This window comes from Pelobates fuscus, chromosome 2 (genome assembly GCF_036172605.1).
Source record: "Pelobates fuscus isolate aPelFus1 chromosome 2, aPelFus1.pri, whole genome shotgun sequence".
Classification (NCBI taxonomy): domain Eukaryota; kingdom Metazoa; phylum Chordata; class Amphibia; order Anura; family Pelobatidae; genus Pelobates; species Pelobates fuscus.
Window position 1 is genome coordinate 443,476,037 of NC_086318.1, and position 19,386 is coordinate 443,495,422.

General features: G+C 41.8%; 1 protein-coding gene across 1 annotated transcript in view; it reads left to right on the forward strand.

Annotated features, from left to right (window-relative positions):
- Window positions 1-6,438: 6,438 nt before the first annotated feature.
- Window positions 6,439-19,386, forward strand: part of LOC134586051 (epoxide hydrolase 1-like) — a 40,062-nt gene continuing 27,114 nt past the window's right edge. Inside the window, exon 1 of the mRNA XM_063441560.1 lies at window positions 6,439-6,473. Coding sequence (XP_063297630.1) covers window positions 6,445-6,473 — 29 coding nt within the window. The 5' untranslated portion in view covers window positions 6,439-6,444. The remainder of the gene's footprint in view (window positions 6,474-19,386) is intronic.

The following is a 19,386-nucleotide window of genomic DNA, read 5'->3' on the forward strand; positions in this document are numbered from 1 at the left end:
CACGGTCAGCAGACACATTCCAGCAAATTAGCAGCAGACCCTCCCTTCCACACCCTCCCACCTCCCTCCCAGCATCCATTTTAGATTCATTCTGAAGCTGCATGCTTAGTGAGAGGAGGGAAAGTGTAGCTGCTGCTGATTAGATAGGGAAATTGATAGCTAGGCTAGGGTATTCAGTGTCCACTACAGTCCTGAAGGACTCATCTGATCTCTGCGGTAACAACAGCACCCCCAAAAAGCCCTTTTTAGGGCTAGAACATCAGTCTGCTTTTTTTTTTTTTTTTTTGTGTAATGTAATTGCAGTTGCCTGCCTGCCAGCTTCTGTGTCAGGCTCACAGTGCATACTGTGCTCATTTTCCCAGTGCCACCACTCACTCACTGGTGTCACAATAGCTTAAGCTTGACATTTAAAAAGAAAAAAACTTTTTTCACTGTAATAGATTGAAGAGCAGTTAGTTGTCTGCCAGCTTCTGTGTCAGACTCAGTGGATACTGTGCCCATTTGCCCAGTGCCACCACTCATATCTGGTTTCACAATAGCTTATGCTTGACATTTAAAAAGATAATTTTTTTTTTCACTGTAATAGATTCAATAGCAGTTAGTTGCCTGCCAGCTTCTGTGTCAGGCTCACAGTGGATACTGTGCCTATTTGCCCAGTCAGTGCCACCACTCATATCTGGTGTCTCTATAGCATGCTTTTACAAAGCAAAAAAAGTTTTCCAGTGTAAGCTAATAGCAGTCAGTGTCCTTAAAGCGGGTGTGTCAGGCCTCATACGAAAGCTGCACATGCGCATTAGGTATCCCTCGCCGGCTGATGTCGGCAGGGGAGGAGCGTGGGCAAAGCCTGTACCAGCACCGAGGGACATCGTGCTGGATTCAGGTAAGAGGCTGAAGGGGTTTTAACTCCCCTCGTGGTTACATTGAAGCATGGACTCCACAAGACCTCTGAATGTGTCCTGTGATATCTGGCACCAAGACATTAGCAGCAGATCCTTTAAGTCATGCAGGTTAAGAGGTGGGGACTTGCTGTTCCAGCACATCCCACAGATGCTCAATCAGATTGAGCTCTGGGGAATTTGTAGACCAAAGCAACACCTTGAACTCTTTGTCATGTTCCTCAAACCAATAATGAACAATTTTTGCAGTTTGGCAAGGTGCAGTATCCTGCTGAAAGAGACCACTGCCATCAGGGAACGAAATTGCCATGAAGGTGTGACCTCGTCTGTAAAAATCTCAAGGTAGGTGGTACGTGTGAAATAAACATCCACATGAATTCCAGGACTCAAGGTTTCTCAGCAGAACATTGCCCAGAGCATAACACTGTCTCTGCCGGCCTGCCTTCTTCCCATAGTGTAATGTTCTGTCATCTCTTCCCCAGGTAAAAGACGCACATGCACCAGCCATCCATCTGATCTAAAAGAAAATGGGATTCATCAGACAACCTTTATCCAATTGCACTTACAATGAGCACTATTGTATATATCTTTGATTTTTATATAACCATCTGTACACACTGAGACACTGATCTTCAGAGTGTTATAGCCATCAGTGGAAATTGTACCGCTCCAAGCTATTTTACTTAGAGCTTGTTTAAGCTCTACGAAATGTGAGTACAATTCCAATTATTATTATTGAGGTTTTATCTCCCTGCTTAAACAGTCTGCACTATTATCTTTTACTTTGTATCTTTTTACATGGGTTGACAAGCACCCGAATCAAACTGATACCTATCACGAATTTAAAAGCAGCTGGAATTTTGATTATTGGACTGTGCGTATTGGACTTTATATGTTTATTTATTATTTATTCCATTTATATTTCTTAACTCATTTGATCTTTATATCCATCCATTGGTGCAACCAGTTTTTGTTTATGTTATCCAATCCCAATGATATATCGCTAGAGCTGGATTAAATAATCCCAATGATATATCGCTAGAGCTAGATTAAATAATCCAATGATATATCACTAGAGCTAGATTAAATAATCCAATGATATATCACTAGAGCTAGATTAAATAATCCAATGATATATCACTAGAGCAAGATTAAATAATCCAATGAGATATCACTAGAGCAAGATTAAATAATCCCAATGATATATCACTAGAGCTAGATTAAATAATCCCAATGATATATCACTAGAGCTAGATTAAACAATCCAATGATATATCACTAGAGCTAGATTAAATAATCCCAATGATGTATCACTAGAGCTAGATTAAATAATCCAATGATATATCACTAGAGCTAGATTAAATAATACAATGATATATCACTAGGACTAGATTAAATAATCCAATGATATATCATTAGAGCTAGATTAAATAATCCCAATGATGTATGACTAGAGCTAGATTAAATAATCCAATGATACATCACTAGAGCTAGATTAAATAATCCCAATGATATATCACTAGAGCTAGATTAAATAATCCCAATGATATATGGCTAGAGCTAGATTAAATAATCCAATGATATATCACTAGAGCTAGATTAAATAATCCAATGATATATCTCACTAGAGCTAGATTAAATAATCCAATGATATATGGCTAGAGCTAGATTAAATAATCCAATGATATATCACTAGAGCTAAATTAAATAATCCAATGATGTATCACTAGAGCTAGATTAAATAATCCAATGATATATGGCTAGAGCTAGATTAAATAATCCAATGATATATCACTAGAGCTAGATTAAATAATCCAATGATATATCACTAGAGCTAGATTAAATAATCCAATGATATATGGCTAGAGCTAGATTAAATAATCCAATGATATATCACTAGAGCTAGATTAAATAATCCCAATGATGTATGACTAGAGCTAGATTAAATAATCCAATGATATATGGCTAGAGCTAGATTAAATAATCCAATGATATATGACTAGAGCTAGATTAAATAATCCAATGATATATCATTAGAGCTAGATTAAATAATCCAATGATATATGGCTAGAGCTAGATTAAATAATCCAATGATATATGGCTAGAGCTAGATTAAATATAGGAGTGGAAATTAGTGTCTATCGATATTGGGCCTCACTGGGTTCTCTCACTGGGAATCTGGCAGATAATTAGTGAGTTATAATAACTTTCTGGGCTGATTTGAATGGAATTACTGTAATCTTGTTAGTTATGGTATAGGTAGGATCTCCCTGCTGCCCCCCTGGACAGACACTGCCACCTAGGGGCAGATACTGACATTATTTCTATATAACCCACTGATACACTGCATTCCATTCCCTAATGTCAGTATGTAAGGCTGGTTTAGTTCATTGTTCCAATTTGTGCTAAATATTTACATAATTTCAAAGTTAACTTAGTAGTGTACAAGCAACAATATTTTCATGTTTGATTTTTTAAAAACATTAAGAGCCAATAATTAGTTTGATGTTATTTTACCAACTCAAACACTTTGAAGGTACTCACCCCCCTGAAAACCACTTCACGTTACTCTCTCAGCCTATCACCGGCTCATGGAAGAGATTATCTACCTACAGGCATAGAGTAAAGCAGGGAACAGCCAGGTAAGTGCTTCTCATACGGAGTATACGCTGCTCAATACTTTTATTAATCCGATATTTCCCTAATGCTATTATTGTCTCTTTATTATAGTTGACTAGAGGCTTATTTCTCCATTCTATTGTAATTAAAATGAATATTTATGTAATTATTTATGGCTATTAATGGGGTAATATAAGAATCATGATGCTAAAGTGCACTGCAGTGATAACGATACTTTGAGTTTAATATTAATGTGGCAAGCAATGCGTCTGTTCTCCTTATTGGTTTTTAATCAATAATAAAATATTTCTAAATTTAAATTCGTTTGATTTGTAATTATTATTACTTACTTTTCATATTAATATTTACTGTATGAATTAATGCTACACAGAATACGTAGTGTGTGTTAATAGGAGGTGTGGGGAGCTGCAGTGTGTGTGCTGCTCAGGTAGTGTGAGTTATAGGAGGTGTGGGGAGCTGCAGTGTGTGTGCTGCTCAGGTAGTGTGGGTTATAGGAGGTGTGGGAGCTGCAGTGAGCATGCGCTCAGGTAGTGTGAGTTATAGGAGTTGTGAGGAGCTGCAGTGAGTGTGCTGCTCAGGTAGTGTGAGTTATAGGAGGTGTGGGGAGCTGCAGTGAGCGTGCTGCTCAGGTAGTGTGAGTTATAGGAGGTGTGGGGAGCTGCAGTGAGCGTGCTGCTCAGGTAGTGTGAGTTATAGGAGGTGTGGGGAGCTGCAGTGAGTGTGTTGCTCAGGTAGAGTGTGTTATAGGAGGTGTGGGGAGCTGCAGTGTGTGTGCTGCTCAGGTAGTGTGGGTTATAGGAGGTGTGGGAGCTGCAGTGTGTGTGCTGCTCAGGTAGTGTGTGTTATAGGAGGTGTGGGGAGCTGCAGTGAGTGTGTTGCTTAGGTAGTGTGAGTTATAGGAGGTGTGGGGAGCTGCAGTGAGTGTGCTGCTCAGGTAGTGTGAGTTATAGGAGGTGTGGGGAGCTGCAGTGTGTGTGTTGCTCAGGTAGAGTGTGTTATAGGAGGTGTGGGGAGCTGCAGTGAGCGTGCTGCTCAGGTAGTGTGAGTTATAGGAGGTGTGGGGAGCTGCAGTGAGCGTGCTGCTCAGGTAGTGTGGGTTATAGGAGGTGTGGGGAGCTGCAGTGAGTGGGTTGCTCAGGAAGTGTGAGCTATAGGAGGTGTGGGGAGCTGCAGTGAGTGTGTTGCTCAGGTAGTGTGGGTTATAGGAGGTGTGGGGAGCTGCAGAGAGTGTGTTGCTCAGGTAGTGTGAGTTATAGGAGGTGTGGGGAGCTGCAGTGAGTGTGTTGCTCAGGTAGTGTGAGTTATAGGAGGTGTGGGGAGCTGCAGTGAGTGTGTTGCTCAGGTAGTGTGTGTTATAGGAGGTGTGGGGAGCTGCAGTGAGCATGCTGTTCAGGTAGTGTGTGTTATAGGAGGTGTGGGGAGCTGCAGTGAGCATGCTGCTCAGGTAGTGTGGGTTATAGGAGGTGTGGGGAGCTGCAGTGAGCGTGCTGCTCAGGTAGTGTAGGTTATAGGAGGTGTGGGGAGCTGGGATGAGTGTGCTGCTCAGGTGGTGTGTGTTATAGGAGGTGCGGGGAGCTGCAGTGAGTGTGCTGCTCAGGTAGTGTGGGTTATAGGAGGTGTGGGGAGCTGCAGTGAGCGTGCTGCTCAGGCAGTGTGGGTTATAGGAGGTGTGGGGAGCTGCAGTGTGTGTGCTGCTCAGATAGTGTGTGTTATAGGAGGTGTGGGGAGCTGCAGTGAGCTTGGTGCTCAGGTAGTGTGTGTTATAGGAGGTGTGGGGATCTGCAGTGAGTGTGCTGCTCAGGTAGTGTGAGTTATAGGAGGTGTGGGGAGCTGCAGTGAGCGTGCTGCTCAGGCAGTGTGGGTTATAGGAGGTGTGGGGAGCTGCAGTGTGTGTGCTGCTCAGATAGTGTGTGTTATAGGAGGTGTGGGGAGCTGCAGTGAGCTTGGTGCTCAGGTAGTGTGTGTTATAGGAGGTGTGGGGAGCTGCAGTGAGTGTGCTGCTCAGGTAGTGTGGGTTATAGGAGGTGTGGGGAGCTGCAGTGACTGTGCTGCTCAGGTAGTGTGGGTTATAGGAGGTGTGGGGAGCTGCAGTGAGCGTGCTGCTCAGGCAGTGTGGGTTATAGGAGGTGTGGGGAGCTGCAGTGTGTGTGCTGCTCAGATAGTGTGTGTTATAGGAGGTGTGGGGAGCTGCAGTGAGCTTGGTGCTCAGGTAGTGTGTGTTATAGGAGGTGTGGGGAGCTGCAGTGAGTGTGCTGCTCAGGTAGTGTGGGTTATAGGAGGTGTGGGGAGCTGCAGTGACTGTGCTGCTCAGGTAGTGTGGGTTATAGGAGGTGTGGGGAGCTGCAGTGAGTGTGCTGCTCAGGTAGTGTGGGTTATAGGAGGTGTGGGGAGCTGCAGTGAGTGTGCTGCTCAGGGAGTGTGGGTTATAGGAGGTGTGGGGAGCTGCAGTGAGCTTGGTGCTCAGGTAGTGTGGGTTATAGGAGGTGTGGGGAGCTGCAGTGAGCGGGCTGCTCGGGTAAATATTAGGTAAGATAATTAGGTAAATAATCCTAAAAAGAATCTCGAGGCTGAGACCATGAGGACCAGAGACTGTCCGTTTTCAATCACTGTCTGACCGAGGTGTATGGATACGGCTGAAGGATCCTGTCATACATTAAATTCTCTGACATTTATTTAATTTAACACAGAATGTATTTCCGTTCGGTCTTTGCTGAACGGATTGTTATAATAAAAGACAGAGTTGAGGTGACGGTTGTCCTGTTAGCCGAGGAAACAAAGTAATTGATTCTGGGCAGATTTGGGCATATTTTGTAACTTGTTTGTTAAGGAAGGAGGAGCACTGGGCGTTGCCTGAAACTCCCTTTTCCCAGAGTGCACTGGGAGTCAATGCACAGAACAGACGGCTACAATGTGGAGACAAGTCCTGGAGGACGGCAGGTGAGCTGGTCCCGGGGTCCTTCCATGCGCAGATCCAAATAAAGGATTTATCTGTAAGGATTGCTGCATTTATAGCCGTCAGAATAATTCCAGATAGTTCCATGGAGCTCATTCGCTAAACCAGGAATTGTCAGGAAACTCAATCTGCATTGAAACATGTTTCCAGCAATATTACAGCAGCAAGTTAACCCTATAGGGGGCACACTGCAATTACTGGCAGCCGAGCAGGTTATTACATAATAAAGAACGAAGGTGAGACAGCAGACAGAGAGCGATGGCTTCAATGTACTGCTTTCCTTCCTTCTGTGAGCGACTCGCTGTTCTATAATAATACTTTCGCTGTTAAATAATAATAATACGTCCGCTGTTATATAATAATAATAATAATAATAATACGTCCGCTGTTATATAATAATAATAATACGGCCGCTGTTAATTAATAATAATACGTCCGCTGTTCTATAATAATAATAATACGTCCACTGTTATATAATAATAATACGTCCGCTGTTATATAATAATAATAATATGTCCGCTGTTAAATAATAATACGCCCACTGTTCTATAATAACAATAATACGTCCGCTGTTAACCCGTTCGCGCCGTTACGACGTGCTATGCCGTCACGGCGTTTATGGGCTTAAACGCCTTCACGACGGCATAGCACGCCGTGGCGTTTAAGCCCACCCACATGTTCCCGATCCCTCTAAAACTGCAGATCGCGTTTGGGGGGCCTGCCTGGCAACCCAGGCAGGTCCCCTGTGGCCAATCCGCAGTGATCTGCAGTTTGTGATCGCAGTGACAGCCAGTCACTGCGATCACTGTTACAATGTGTCAGCCAATGATTTTAAATCACTGGCTGACACATTGTCTCTGCCCCTCTCCTCACCTCACTTCGATCTGAGAGAGAGGCAGAGAGATCGTAGCTGGAGAGTGCTGTGGAGAGAAATTTGTTAAAAAAGAAAGTAAAAGTTAAAAAAAAAAATTTAACCCTTCCAGTGCTGGTCACAGCATTTTACACTGTGATCAGCCTGTTTAGGGATTTTAGTACATTAGTACTATTATTCATTTTTTTTTTTTTTAGGGTCAAAAACATTTTTTTACATTTTTTTTTAACCCTTTGTCAGCCGCAGCAACCCAAATCACCCTTAACCCTTTCCCCGCTGCCGTGATCACTGTACTGTACAGTATTGTACCAGTGATTACTGTGATCAGAGAGCTCTCTGATCAGGCTGACTTTTTTGGGGGGTTATTTTTATAAAAAAAACAGAAAATAAAATAAAAATTAACCCTTTCTGTACTGGTCGCAGCAGCCTAAACTGCGATCAGTACATTTATTTTATTTTGTGTGGGTTTTTGAGGGTGGGTAGTAAGGTGTTAGGCAGGTAGGAATTTAGTAATTTCCCCCTTTTTTTTTTTTATTAATTATTGAGTAGTTCCCCCCCCCCCCCTAGAATGGCACATCGCTACTCGGCCGAGGAGGCGTACGCCATTCTGGCAGGCAGTGATAGTGACACTCTGCAAGACAGTGACACTATCACTGCCTCTGACATTGAGGCTATGACGGACTTCTATAGTGATGGTGCCCCACCACCACCACCAAGAGGACGCTCAGCAACCCCAATGCCAGATGGAGACTGGGTGCCCCCAAACCTGACGGCCCCAGATATTCCCCCATTTACGGCGACCCCTGGCATCACGGTTATAGTGGATGCTTGGGAGCCCCTCAAATATTTCGATTTGTTTATGTCAGAGGACGTATTTCAGTTATTGGTTGAGCAAACCAATTTATTTGCCAACCAATATCTGACTGCGAATCCGGGGTCACATTACAATCGGCGTAATATGTGGCACCCCACGGATCTCGCAGAAATGCGCAAATTTTGGGCCCTAACTCTAGTTATGGGCATTGTCAAAAATCCGAGTATCAGGTCCTACTGGTACAAGCACCCCATCCTGGCGACCCCTCTTTTCCCTGGGGTTATGAAGAGGGATCGCTATGAGCAGCTGCTGCGTTTCCTCCACTTTAACGACAACACACTGTGCCCCCCAAGAAACGACCCATGGTTTGACAGGCTGTACAAAATTCGGCCCCTAATTGAACTCCTGTCAGACAAATTCTCCCAAAATTATGTCCCTGAAGAAAATATTTGTATAGATGAGTCCTTAATGAAATTTAAGGGCAGATTACTTTTTAAACAGTATATCCCTTCTAAACGGTCCCGATACGGTGTAAAATTTTATAAATTGTGTGAATCAAAATCTGGATATACATGGGCGTTTCGTATTTATCAGGGGAAGGATAGCCATCTTGACCCACCAGGATGCCCTGATTCTGTGGGTACATGTGGCAAGATAGTATGGGACCTAATCCTTCCCTTGTTAAATAAGGGATACAGGCTATGGGTCGACAACTATTACGCAAGCATAGAGTTATTTAAAACTCTATTTTGCTTTGAGACCGTAGCCTGTGGCACAGTGCGTAAGAATCGTAGAGGTTTCCCCCAAACCCTGGCAAGAGGTAGACGCAGTAGAGGCTCCCTTTCAGCGCTCCGCCAGGATGAGTTGCTTGCCCTTCGCTTCACCGATAGGAAAGATGTGTACATGTTGTCTACAATGCACGACAAAACTTCAGTGCCAGTGTCTGTGAGAGGTGGAACTGAGCAGCTGGAGAAGCCGAAGTGCATTGTGGATTACAGCAAGTTTATGGGGGGAGTAGACTTGGCTGATCAGTGCATACAGCCCTATCTGGTGAACCGGAAGAGTAGGACCTGGTACAAGAAAATTGCAGTCTACATAACCCAGATTGCAATTTTCAATGCCTATGTGCTTTATAAAAAGGAAGCCATAGGTAGACCATGCCCATTTCTAGAGTTTATGGTCCAAATTTTGTCCCAAATTATATTTGCCCAGACCCCAAATCCTAACCCTCCTTTGGAATCAGAAGATGTCCAACGACTTACCAGCAAACATTTCCCTTCCCGAATCCCCCTGACATCCTGTAAAAGGTCACCCCAACGAAAATGCCGTGTTTGCTGGAAAAGAGGAGCCCGAAAGGACTCCAGTTATTATTGCCCCTCCTGTCCATCCCTACCCGCCCTCTGCATAACAGACTGTTTCAAAGTCTACCATACAGAGCTGAACTACTAAATCACTCTGTATGGGACTTTGGCAGTTACCTGGATTCCCTGACCTCGGCTTGTCCTGACTATGCTTCGTTAGCTGCCTGTACCGACCCATTTGCTTGTTTTACCGACTACTCTGATTTCTGGATTCCCCTGACCTTGGCCTGTGCCTGTTTATGCTAGCCATTCTAAAGTGGCTACACCAAACAACTCAAAATACTACATTTGTACTACTTGAAATGTGCCTTCTCAAAAAAAAAAGCAAAAAACTAATCACAGGGTTAATGCTACAGTATCTGAGTCAAAGATCTATCTGCCTCTCTCTGCCTTCAGATCAAAGTGTATGTGGGGGTACTGTACTATTCCTGTGATATACTAAAAACCTGGAAACATTGTACATGTAGGTATCGTTATATTCAGAAGACAGTGTTAAATCAAAATACTGAGGTTTAAGTGCACTAACTAATACCAGGATTATGACATTTCTAGTAAAAATGCAATTTATGTGATTAAAAAGACAAAAATAAAAGTAGCAATTGCTACATGGGCCCATCATTTCTGTTAAAATGGCTAGACCAAACATCTCAAGGTCTGCCATTTGTTGTACTCTGGGTTGCCTACTTTTGAAAATGGTATGCCATAACGGTGGAAATGTTATTACCCAGGCTGCCATGCTCTCTAAATAGCCACATAGGCCCAGAAAATCACTTTGTCAAACTTACAAGCTAAAAGGGCATCTAATATATTTCGCTCTGTACTTATCGGAAAGAATCTGAGATAATGATACGTGGGGGTACCGTTATATTCAGAAGACAGTGTTAAATCAAAATACTGAGGTTTTAGTGCACTAACGAATACCAGGATTATGACATTTCTAGTGAAAATGCAATTTATGTGATTAAAAAGACAAAAATAAAAGTAGCAATTGCTACATGGGCCCATCATTTCTGTTAAAATTGCTAGACCAAACATCTGAAGGTCTGCTATTTGTTGTACTCTGGGTTGCCTACTTTTGAAAATGGTATGCCATAATAGTGGAAATGTTATTACCCAGGCTGCCATGCTCTCTCAAAGGCGAAATAGGCCCAGGAAATCACCTTGTCAAATTTCCAACTTTGAAATGGACATCTAATATATGTGTCCCTGTGACTTCCCCAAAAAAACAGAAAATCCGGTACATGGGGGTACCGTTATATTCAGGAGACAATGTTAAAAAAAAAATTGTGAGGCTTTGTTGCAATAACTCATACCAGGAATAAGAAATGTCCTGTGAAAAGTGAGTTAATGTGTGGGAAAAAAGCACAAATAAAACTATTACCGCTATGTGGGGCCTTCATTTCTGATAAAGTGGTTAGATCAAACATCATAAAATGCACCATTTGAAATACTCAGGATTGCCTACTTTTGAAAATGGTATGCCATAATAGTGGAAATGTTATTACCCAGGCTGCCATGCTCTCTCAAAGGCGAAATAGGCCCAGGAAATCGCTTTGCCAATTTTCAATGTGTAAAAGCAAAAATGGACAAGCGTATATTAGACCGTGTAACTTTCCAAAACCCCATAAAACGTATACATGGGGGGTACCATAGCGCTCGTGAGACAGCACTGAACAGAACTAGGAGTGTTTCAGGGCAGTAAACTATATACTGACAATAATATTCTCAGTAAAAGTACAGTTTTTATGTGAAAAACGCAAAAAAAAAACACGGAACACTAACTTTGGCTAGCATTTGTGCCCAAGTGGCTACTACAAAAGACTGTCCATACCCCATTTTGAATACCTTAGGATGTCTACTTTTTCAAATGGTATGCCATTAAGGGGTCATTTTCATTTCTTGGCTTCCATACGGTCTCAAAGGCAGCCTAGACACAGCAAACCAATATGACAAATTTCATTGTGAAAAAGCATATATGGATAAGCCGTAAATATGACCCTTTAACTTTGAAAAAACCCATAAAACCTATACATGGGGGATACCGTGGCGCTTGTGAGACATCACTGAATAGAACTAAGAGTGTTCCAGGGCAGTTAACTATACACTGACAATAATATTATCAGTAAAAGTACAGTTTTTATTTGAAAAATGGAAAAAAAAAAAAAAGCGAACACTAACTTTGGCTAGCGTTTTTGCCCAAGTGGCTACTACAAAAGACTGGGCATACCCCATTTTGAATACCCTGGGATGTCTACTTTTTCAAATGGTATGCCATGATGGGGTAACTTACATTTCCTGGCTGCCATACGGTCGCAAAGGCAACCTAGGCCCAGCAAACCAATCTGTGAATAAATAAATAGACAAGACGTATGTTGGACCCTGTAACTTTCCAAAACACCATAAAACCTATACATGGGGGTTACTGTTTTACTCATGAGACATTTCTGAATACAAATATGTATGTTTTATTGCAGTAAAACCAAACAGTATTATGACATTAACAGTTAAATTGACATGCAGAAATTGAAAAATATCAAAATTTCTTAATTTTTCAAACTTTTTTAGATTTTATTCATATAAAATGGAGTTCTATATATGAATGTTTGATATGGAATGAAAGTCCTGTTTCCCCTGAACAAACCGGTATATAATAAGTGTGGGTGCACTTAGTATGAAAGAGGTAAATTATAGTTGAACAGACATAGAGCCAAATTCTGTGGTTTGTTTACGTTTTGTTTTGATCACAATTTGTACATTTGGCTCCGTCCTTAACCCCTTCACGACGGGTGACGGACGAGGTCCGTCATCCAGGGGATACCCTTAACGACGGATGACGGACCTCGTCCGTCACGCGGTAAAATTAATCCCAGATTGCCGCAATCGTGGCGATCGTGGGGTTAATGGTGCTCCGGTCTGCCTCTGTATTAGAGGCAGACCGGGAGCACCGGATCGGGCTGTCCCAGTACATGTGCCCGCTCTGACAGCATGCCAGAGCGGGCACATGTGCTCTGTATACTTACCTTCCGCCTCCCTGCACTTCCGGGTTCAGTGTGAAGTGCAGGGAGACGGATCAGTGCTGATCCTGCCCCCTGGTGGAAAAAAAATAAAGTTTATTTAAAATCCCACCCCCCTTTACCCCCCCTTTACCATTTTAATAAAAAATTAACCCCTTCCCTGCCAATTGATCACTGACTACAGTGATCAATTGGCAGGGATTACATTTTAATATGATCTGATTTTTTTTTTAACCCCTGAGGGTTAATTCTTTTTTTTTTTTAACCCTCAGGGGTTAAATTTATTTTATTAATTAATTTAAATATTTTAAAATGATAAATTTAGCTAGCTGGGGAGGGTGGAAGTTAGTGGGGAATTGGGGGATTTAGTGTTAGGCTAACTAGGGGTTAACGTTAAAAAAAGTTTTAAAATAAGCTTTAAAAAGTTAAAAAATTAAGTTAAAATTTTTTTTTAATAACGTTTAAGTAAAAAAAATAAAAAAAATAAACCCTTTACCCAGTCCAAATAAAAATTAACCCCTTCCCTGCCAGTCTATCACTGCCTACAGTGATCAAAATACAGATCACAGTATTATACTGTGATCTAATTTTTTTTTTAACCCCTGACGATTAACTTTTATTTATTTTTTAACCCTCAGGGGTTAAATTAACTAATTTAAATATTGTATAATTAAATATTTTGCTAGCTGGGGTGGGTGGGAGTTATGGGAAAATGGGGAATTTACTGTTAGTGCTGCTTACTGCTAGTTAGGGGTTAACGGTAAAAGAAAAAGCTTAGAAAAATGTTAAATCTGTAAAAAAAAGTTTTACGAAAGTTTAGGAAACTTTAAAAAAATGAATAAGCAAAACAAAAGTTTAAAAAATAGTTTTAAAAAGTAAAAAAGTTTTAAAAAGTTAAAAAATTAATTTAATAACGCTCATTACCACTACACCTGGTACAAGCTAGCGGAAAAATGATCCCACGCTAAGGTTCAAAATATGCCTTTTGAAATACCCTGGGATGTCTTCTTTAAGAAATGGTATGGCTTTATGGGGTATTTGGATTATATAGCCTGGTAAAATACTCTAAAATGGGACATGGGCACAGCGTAAAAATTTAAAGTTTGAAAAAAAATGGAATGGCTGTGTCCCAAATGTGCCCCTCCGATGTCCACATATACCTGGCAAAGGTACATACGGGGGTATTTTTGTACTCAGCCGACATAGCTGAGCAACATATAAAGTATTATAGAGTGGTGGTACACATAAGGTTTGCAAAATATACTGTGCAAACTCACTTTGTGTGTCAAAAAGGCAGAAAAAGGTTTTTCCGGTTTGAGCGCTGAAGCGAACGGACGCCATCAAAGAGAGCTCCGAGCTTAACACGGAGAAAAGTCTGAACCAACTCCCCCCTCTGCACCCTAACAAGCAAGCAAGCACCCCAAGACATCATGGGGCGAAAGGGTAAGAAATTGATGCCACACAAGCCCACCCCGGGACTTACAATAGGGGAGATGTGGAGGCAAGCACATGGAGCCACAGAATCCAATATGGCGGCTCTGCATGGCGGGTGCTCGGATTTCTCCGAGGACATGTCCGAGGAAGAGGGATACTCACAACCCCTGCAACCACCGCAGAAGGCAAAAAGAAGCGGCATGGAAGCAAGCGGAGAGCCGGTCACAACAGCGGTCCTAAAAGCATTATTAGCGGACCTGAAACGCAGCATCCATGACGATGTTACAGCGCTCCGCGCCGATCTGCAAGGCCTGACAGGACGCAAACTCATGGAGCGCCTGATACCAGCCATGCTCCCACAAAGACAGACCACAAAGATCGCTCCAACGAAGGTCTTTAGAGTCCCAAAGCCAAAAAGTGCTCCAGCTGCGGCCTCGAGAGATGTCATTCTGACCCTCCGCAACAACGGAGAGAAAATGTCAATGCTATCTTCCCTCAGGGGCAAAACCCCCTTTCGCTTCGAAAATATGGACCTTTCATTTTACACGGACCTGTCCGCTGGCACCCTAGCCTGGCGCAGGTCACTCAGACCAGTCACCTCGATGCTCCGGACCCAAGGGATCGACTACCGCTGGCGGTCCTCTAGGGCACTGACAGTCCAAAGAGGATCCAACATGCTTACCATTCGGGACATCCGGGACGCACCGGCATTCCTGACGGACCTGGGCCTACCTCCGGACTCGCTACCCCAAGCGGTAATAACCACCGACGACAACGGCTCCCCAAGCCGCACCCATATCTGGGACCCAAACCGGATCACCCCATTCATCCCCCAGCACTCGACGCCAGATGCGTATGCAACAATCACGACCTAAAGCCAGAGACACCCCACCCAATGGAGTCTTGGACCCACTGTTTGGCCCTGGAAAGGACACGATACACAATGCCATAACACCATGGACACCAGAAACCCAAGGACTCGGACCACAGGTACCTAACACTATGAAAAAGCACCCGAACCCGGGTGACATGACGCCTTTACCCCATGGAGAATACGTGGACAGGCCCATGCAGAAACTCTGGTGACCTCTAGGCACCTACCACAACACTCTTACTTTTAATTTTACTCCTAATCTTTTATATTTAATTTTTGACTTTTCTGGTTCCTGCCCTGACACCCATCAGCTGGGAATGGCCTGTGCGCGGGCCTCTTTCGCTACTGTCGGCACCGAAAAAAAGGTCCTTGAACTTCACATATCCTAAACGAGCCATTGACTCTATGTACCTCTATATGTCGGCTTATCTTGTGTGCCCTTGCCTACCCCTAGTCACCACAAGTGCGGCTATTATAATTCACACCCGTTGATAATGAGGCCCCGGTCGACACTATGCATGTCTATGGTTACAAGCTTGTTCACTCACTGTCAGGAGGGCCCTAACTCCAGATTAGAGCACTGGCTCACTGACAGGAGCGGCCAGAGAGGCTACTAGGTAGCACATACCATTACACGAAGGGGTTAGGTTTTTGTATTTTTTGTATTATTGTATTTTCGTTTATGGTTAAACTTTACGCTGACCTTATCTTTTGCATGTCCTACAACGGGCCAATGACTCCTTGTATCAACTTATGTCTGCTAAACGTACATGCCCATGTATGCCCCTATTCACCACCAGTGTAGCTCTTGCAATATACACTAGTCTATACTTACGCCTAGGTCAATCGTATACAGATCCACAGTTTCTAGCACACTCACTTACTATATTGTCAACCTAACTTCAGACTAGAGCCTTAGCACACCGACAGGCGCGGCCTTAGAGGCTGCTATGTAATACACACTATCACCTGAGGGGTATGTTTTATTGCTTGATCTTTTTCATGTATTTTCGTTTATGTTTCCACTTTTCAATATATGCCTATAGCCTACATGTTCGACTTAAAGATGACACAAACACACGCCACACCACTGGCGGCAACGTCCACTCAACCAACAGCCCACTGACGATAAAGTGACGACCCAACACGTAGGCGCAGCTGACCTTAACTGAGCATGTTCCTAACAGAACACACACAGCTTACCCACCAGACGCGACAACCTGGCCAACAAAGGCGATAGGCGTAATGGTACCCGGCAGTGACCACCTGGCGACGTTAGGTATCGCCTTTTACATTACAGTTCGCCTACAGCAGGTACCCATTCTTTTCTTACCACACGGGAAAAGCGGGACAAGGACAAACAGGTTCATACCACCCAAGCTTTCCGCCAGTAACTGCTCACCTACACAAGCGTTCATCCCACGCTGACACCAGTGTACATCCTACCCTAAACACACGTTACCAATCATAGACGGACACGACCCATACACTGCTATCCTTTGAAGTACATAACCTGTGCAGAGTTCCTCGCAAGCATGTTTATTATTATAAAAATTTGTGCACTACTGACCTATGCCATATGTTGTCTAAATCTTGAATTGCTAGTATCTGATGTTGTGGCACTGTTGAAGCATATGTACCCTAAATGCACAACAAAAATAAAGAATTAAAAAAAAAAAAAAAAAGGCAGAAAAAACGCTTATTACCACTACACCTGGTACAAGCTAGCGGAAAAATGATCCCACACTAAGGTTCAAAATATGCCTTTTGAAATACCCTGGGATGTCTTCTTTAAGAAATGGTATGGCTTTATGGGGTATTTGGATTATATAGCCTGGTAAAATACTCTAAAATGGGACATGGGCACAGCGTAAAAATTTAAAGTTTGAAAAAAAATGGAATGGCTGTGTCCCAAATGTGCCCCTCCGATGTCCACATATACCTGGCAAAAGTACATATGGGGGTATTTTTGTACTCAGCAGACATAGCTGAGCAACATAAAAAGTATTATAGAGTGGTGGTACACATAAGGTTTGCAAAATATACTGTGCAAACTCACTTTGTGTGTCAAAAAGGCAGAAAAAACGCTTATTACCACTACATCTGGTACAAGCTAGCGGAAAAATGATCCCACACTAAGGTTCAAAATATGCCTTTTGAAATACCCTGGGGTGTCTACTTTAAGAAATGGTATGTCTTTGTGGGGTATTTGGATTATATAGCCTGGTAAAATACTCTAAAATGGGACATGGGCACAGCGTAAAAATGTAAAGTTTGAAAAAAACTGGAATGACTATGTCCCAAATGTGCCCCTCTGATGTCCACATATACCTGGCAAAGGTACATACGGGGGTATTTTTATACTCAGCTGACATAGCTGAGCAACATATGAAGTATTATACAGTCGTAGCACACATAAGGTTTGCAAAATATACTGTGCAAACTCACTTTGTGTGTCAAAAAGGCAGAAAAAATGCTTATTACCACTACACCTGGTACAAGCTAGCGGAAAAATTATCCCACGCTAAGGTTCAAAATATGCCTTTTGAAATACCCTGGGGTGTCTACTTTAAGAAATGGTAGGCCTTTGTAGTTTGGGTAGTTTGAATTTAAAACTTACGAAGATGCTTGGAAATTGCACATAGGCCCAGCGTCAAAATTCAAAGTTCTGTAAAAACTGATATGGCTTGGTCTCCAATATGCCACTGTAGCTTCACAAAATAGTGCCAAAGACATTCATTGGGCATGTCTTTTTACTCAGAAGACTTAGCTGAGCATAATTTGGGGGGTTTGAACTTAGTGGCACATATGAAATATACAAAATGCCCAGCAAAAATGCAATCCGTATGTCAAAAAATGCACAAAATTATTTTTTACCACATACTTTGGCATATATTGGTGAAAAAATGGGGGCATGCTAAGGCACAATATGCACCTTATGATATACCCTGGAGTGTCTACTTTTACAAATGGTAGGCCTTTGTGTGTTTTTTTTGAACAGTCAAACTGTTATAATACCCCAAATGGAAGCATAGGCTCATTAAATCAGTCTCTCAAAATTCTACTGTGAATACTGAAAAGGACAGGTCTCCTGTATGGCACTGTAGCTTCACAAAATAGTGCCATAGACATACAATGGGGGTGTCCTTTTACTCAGAAGACTTAGCTGAGCATAATTTGGGGGGTTTGAACTTAGTGGCACATATGAAATATACAAAATGCCCAGCAAAAATGCAATCCGTATGTAAAAAATGCACAAAATTATTTTTTACCACATACTTTGGCATGTAATGGTAAAAAAATGGGGGCATGTTAAGGCACAATATGCACCTTATGAGATACCCTGGAGTGTCTACTTTTACAAATGGTAGGCCTTTGTGGGGGTTTTTGAACAGTCAAACTGTTATAATACCCCAAATGGAAGCATAGGCTCATTAAATCCGTCTCTCAAAATTCTACTGTGAATACTGAAAAGGACAGGTCTCCTATATGGCACTGTAGCTTCACGAAATAGTGCCAAAGACATACAATGGGGGTACCGTTGTACTCAGCAGAAGTAACTGAACACATAATAAAACTTTGTACAGGAATAGCACACACCAACTTTACAAAATACACATGAGAAGTTCTTTGTTATACGTTTGTGTGCGAAAACCCCCAAAAAACACAATTTTACTCCAATATTTAGCAGAGGTTGGCGGTAAAATGGCTACGTAGAAAGTGTCAAAACAACCTTAGGTAAATAGCCTGTGATGTCTACTTTATATAAATATATACTTTTGTGTGGCAATTTTGTTTTATTTTATGGCTATTAGGCTTACAAGACAAACATACCAAATTCTAAAATCGCTCCACATTAAAATTTTATTTTACTCCTTGTGCTTTGTGACCTGTAACTACCAAAAAAAACTTAAAATCCTAGACACATTATATATTCTGTAAATCAGAACAAATAAATGAATTTATTTTTAATTACTTTCCTTAACCTGCACTAATTATGCACACATTATGATTGCAAAAACTGTAAAAAAAAAACAATATTTTTCTTTTTTTTGCATTTTTCTGTATTTTTTTTATAATAAGTAAGCATTTATATATATATATATATGTTATATCAAATTAAAGCCCTTTCTGTCCTTTAAAAAACAGTATATAATATGTGTCGGTGCAATAAATGAGAGAGATGCAAATTGCAGTTGAACGCAAACAGCAAGAAAATGCAAAAATTGCTTGTGTCATTAAGCGTAAGTCAAGCTTCTGAAGCTCTGTCCTTAAGGGGTTAAGGGGTTAAATAATAATCATACGCCCACTGTTCTATAATAATAATAATAATAATAATAATACGTTCGCTGTTAAATAATAATACGTTCGCTGTTAAATAATAATACGTCCACTGTTATATAATAATAATACGTCCGCTGTTAATAATAATAATAATACGCCCACTGTTCTATAATAATAATACGTCCGCTGTTAAATAATAATAATAATACGCCCACTGTTCTATTATAATAATAATAATACGTTCG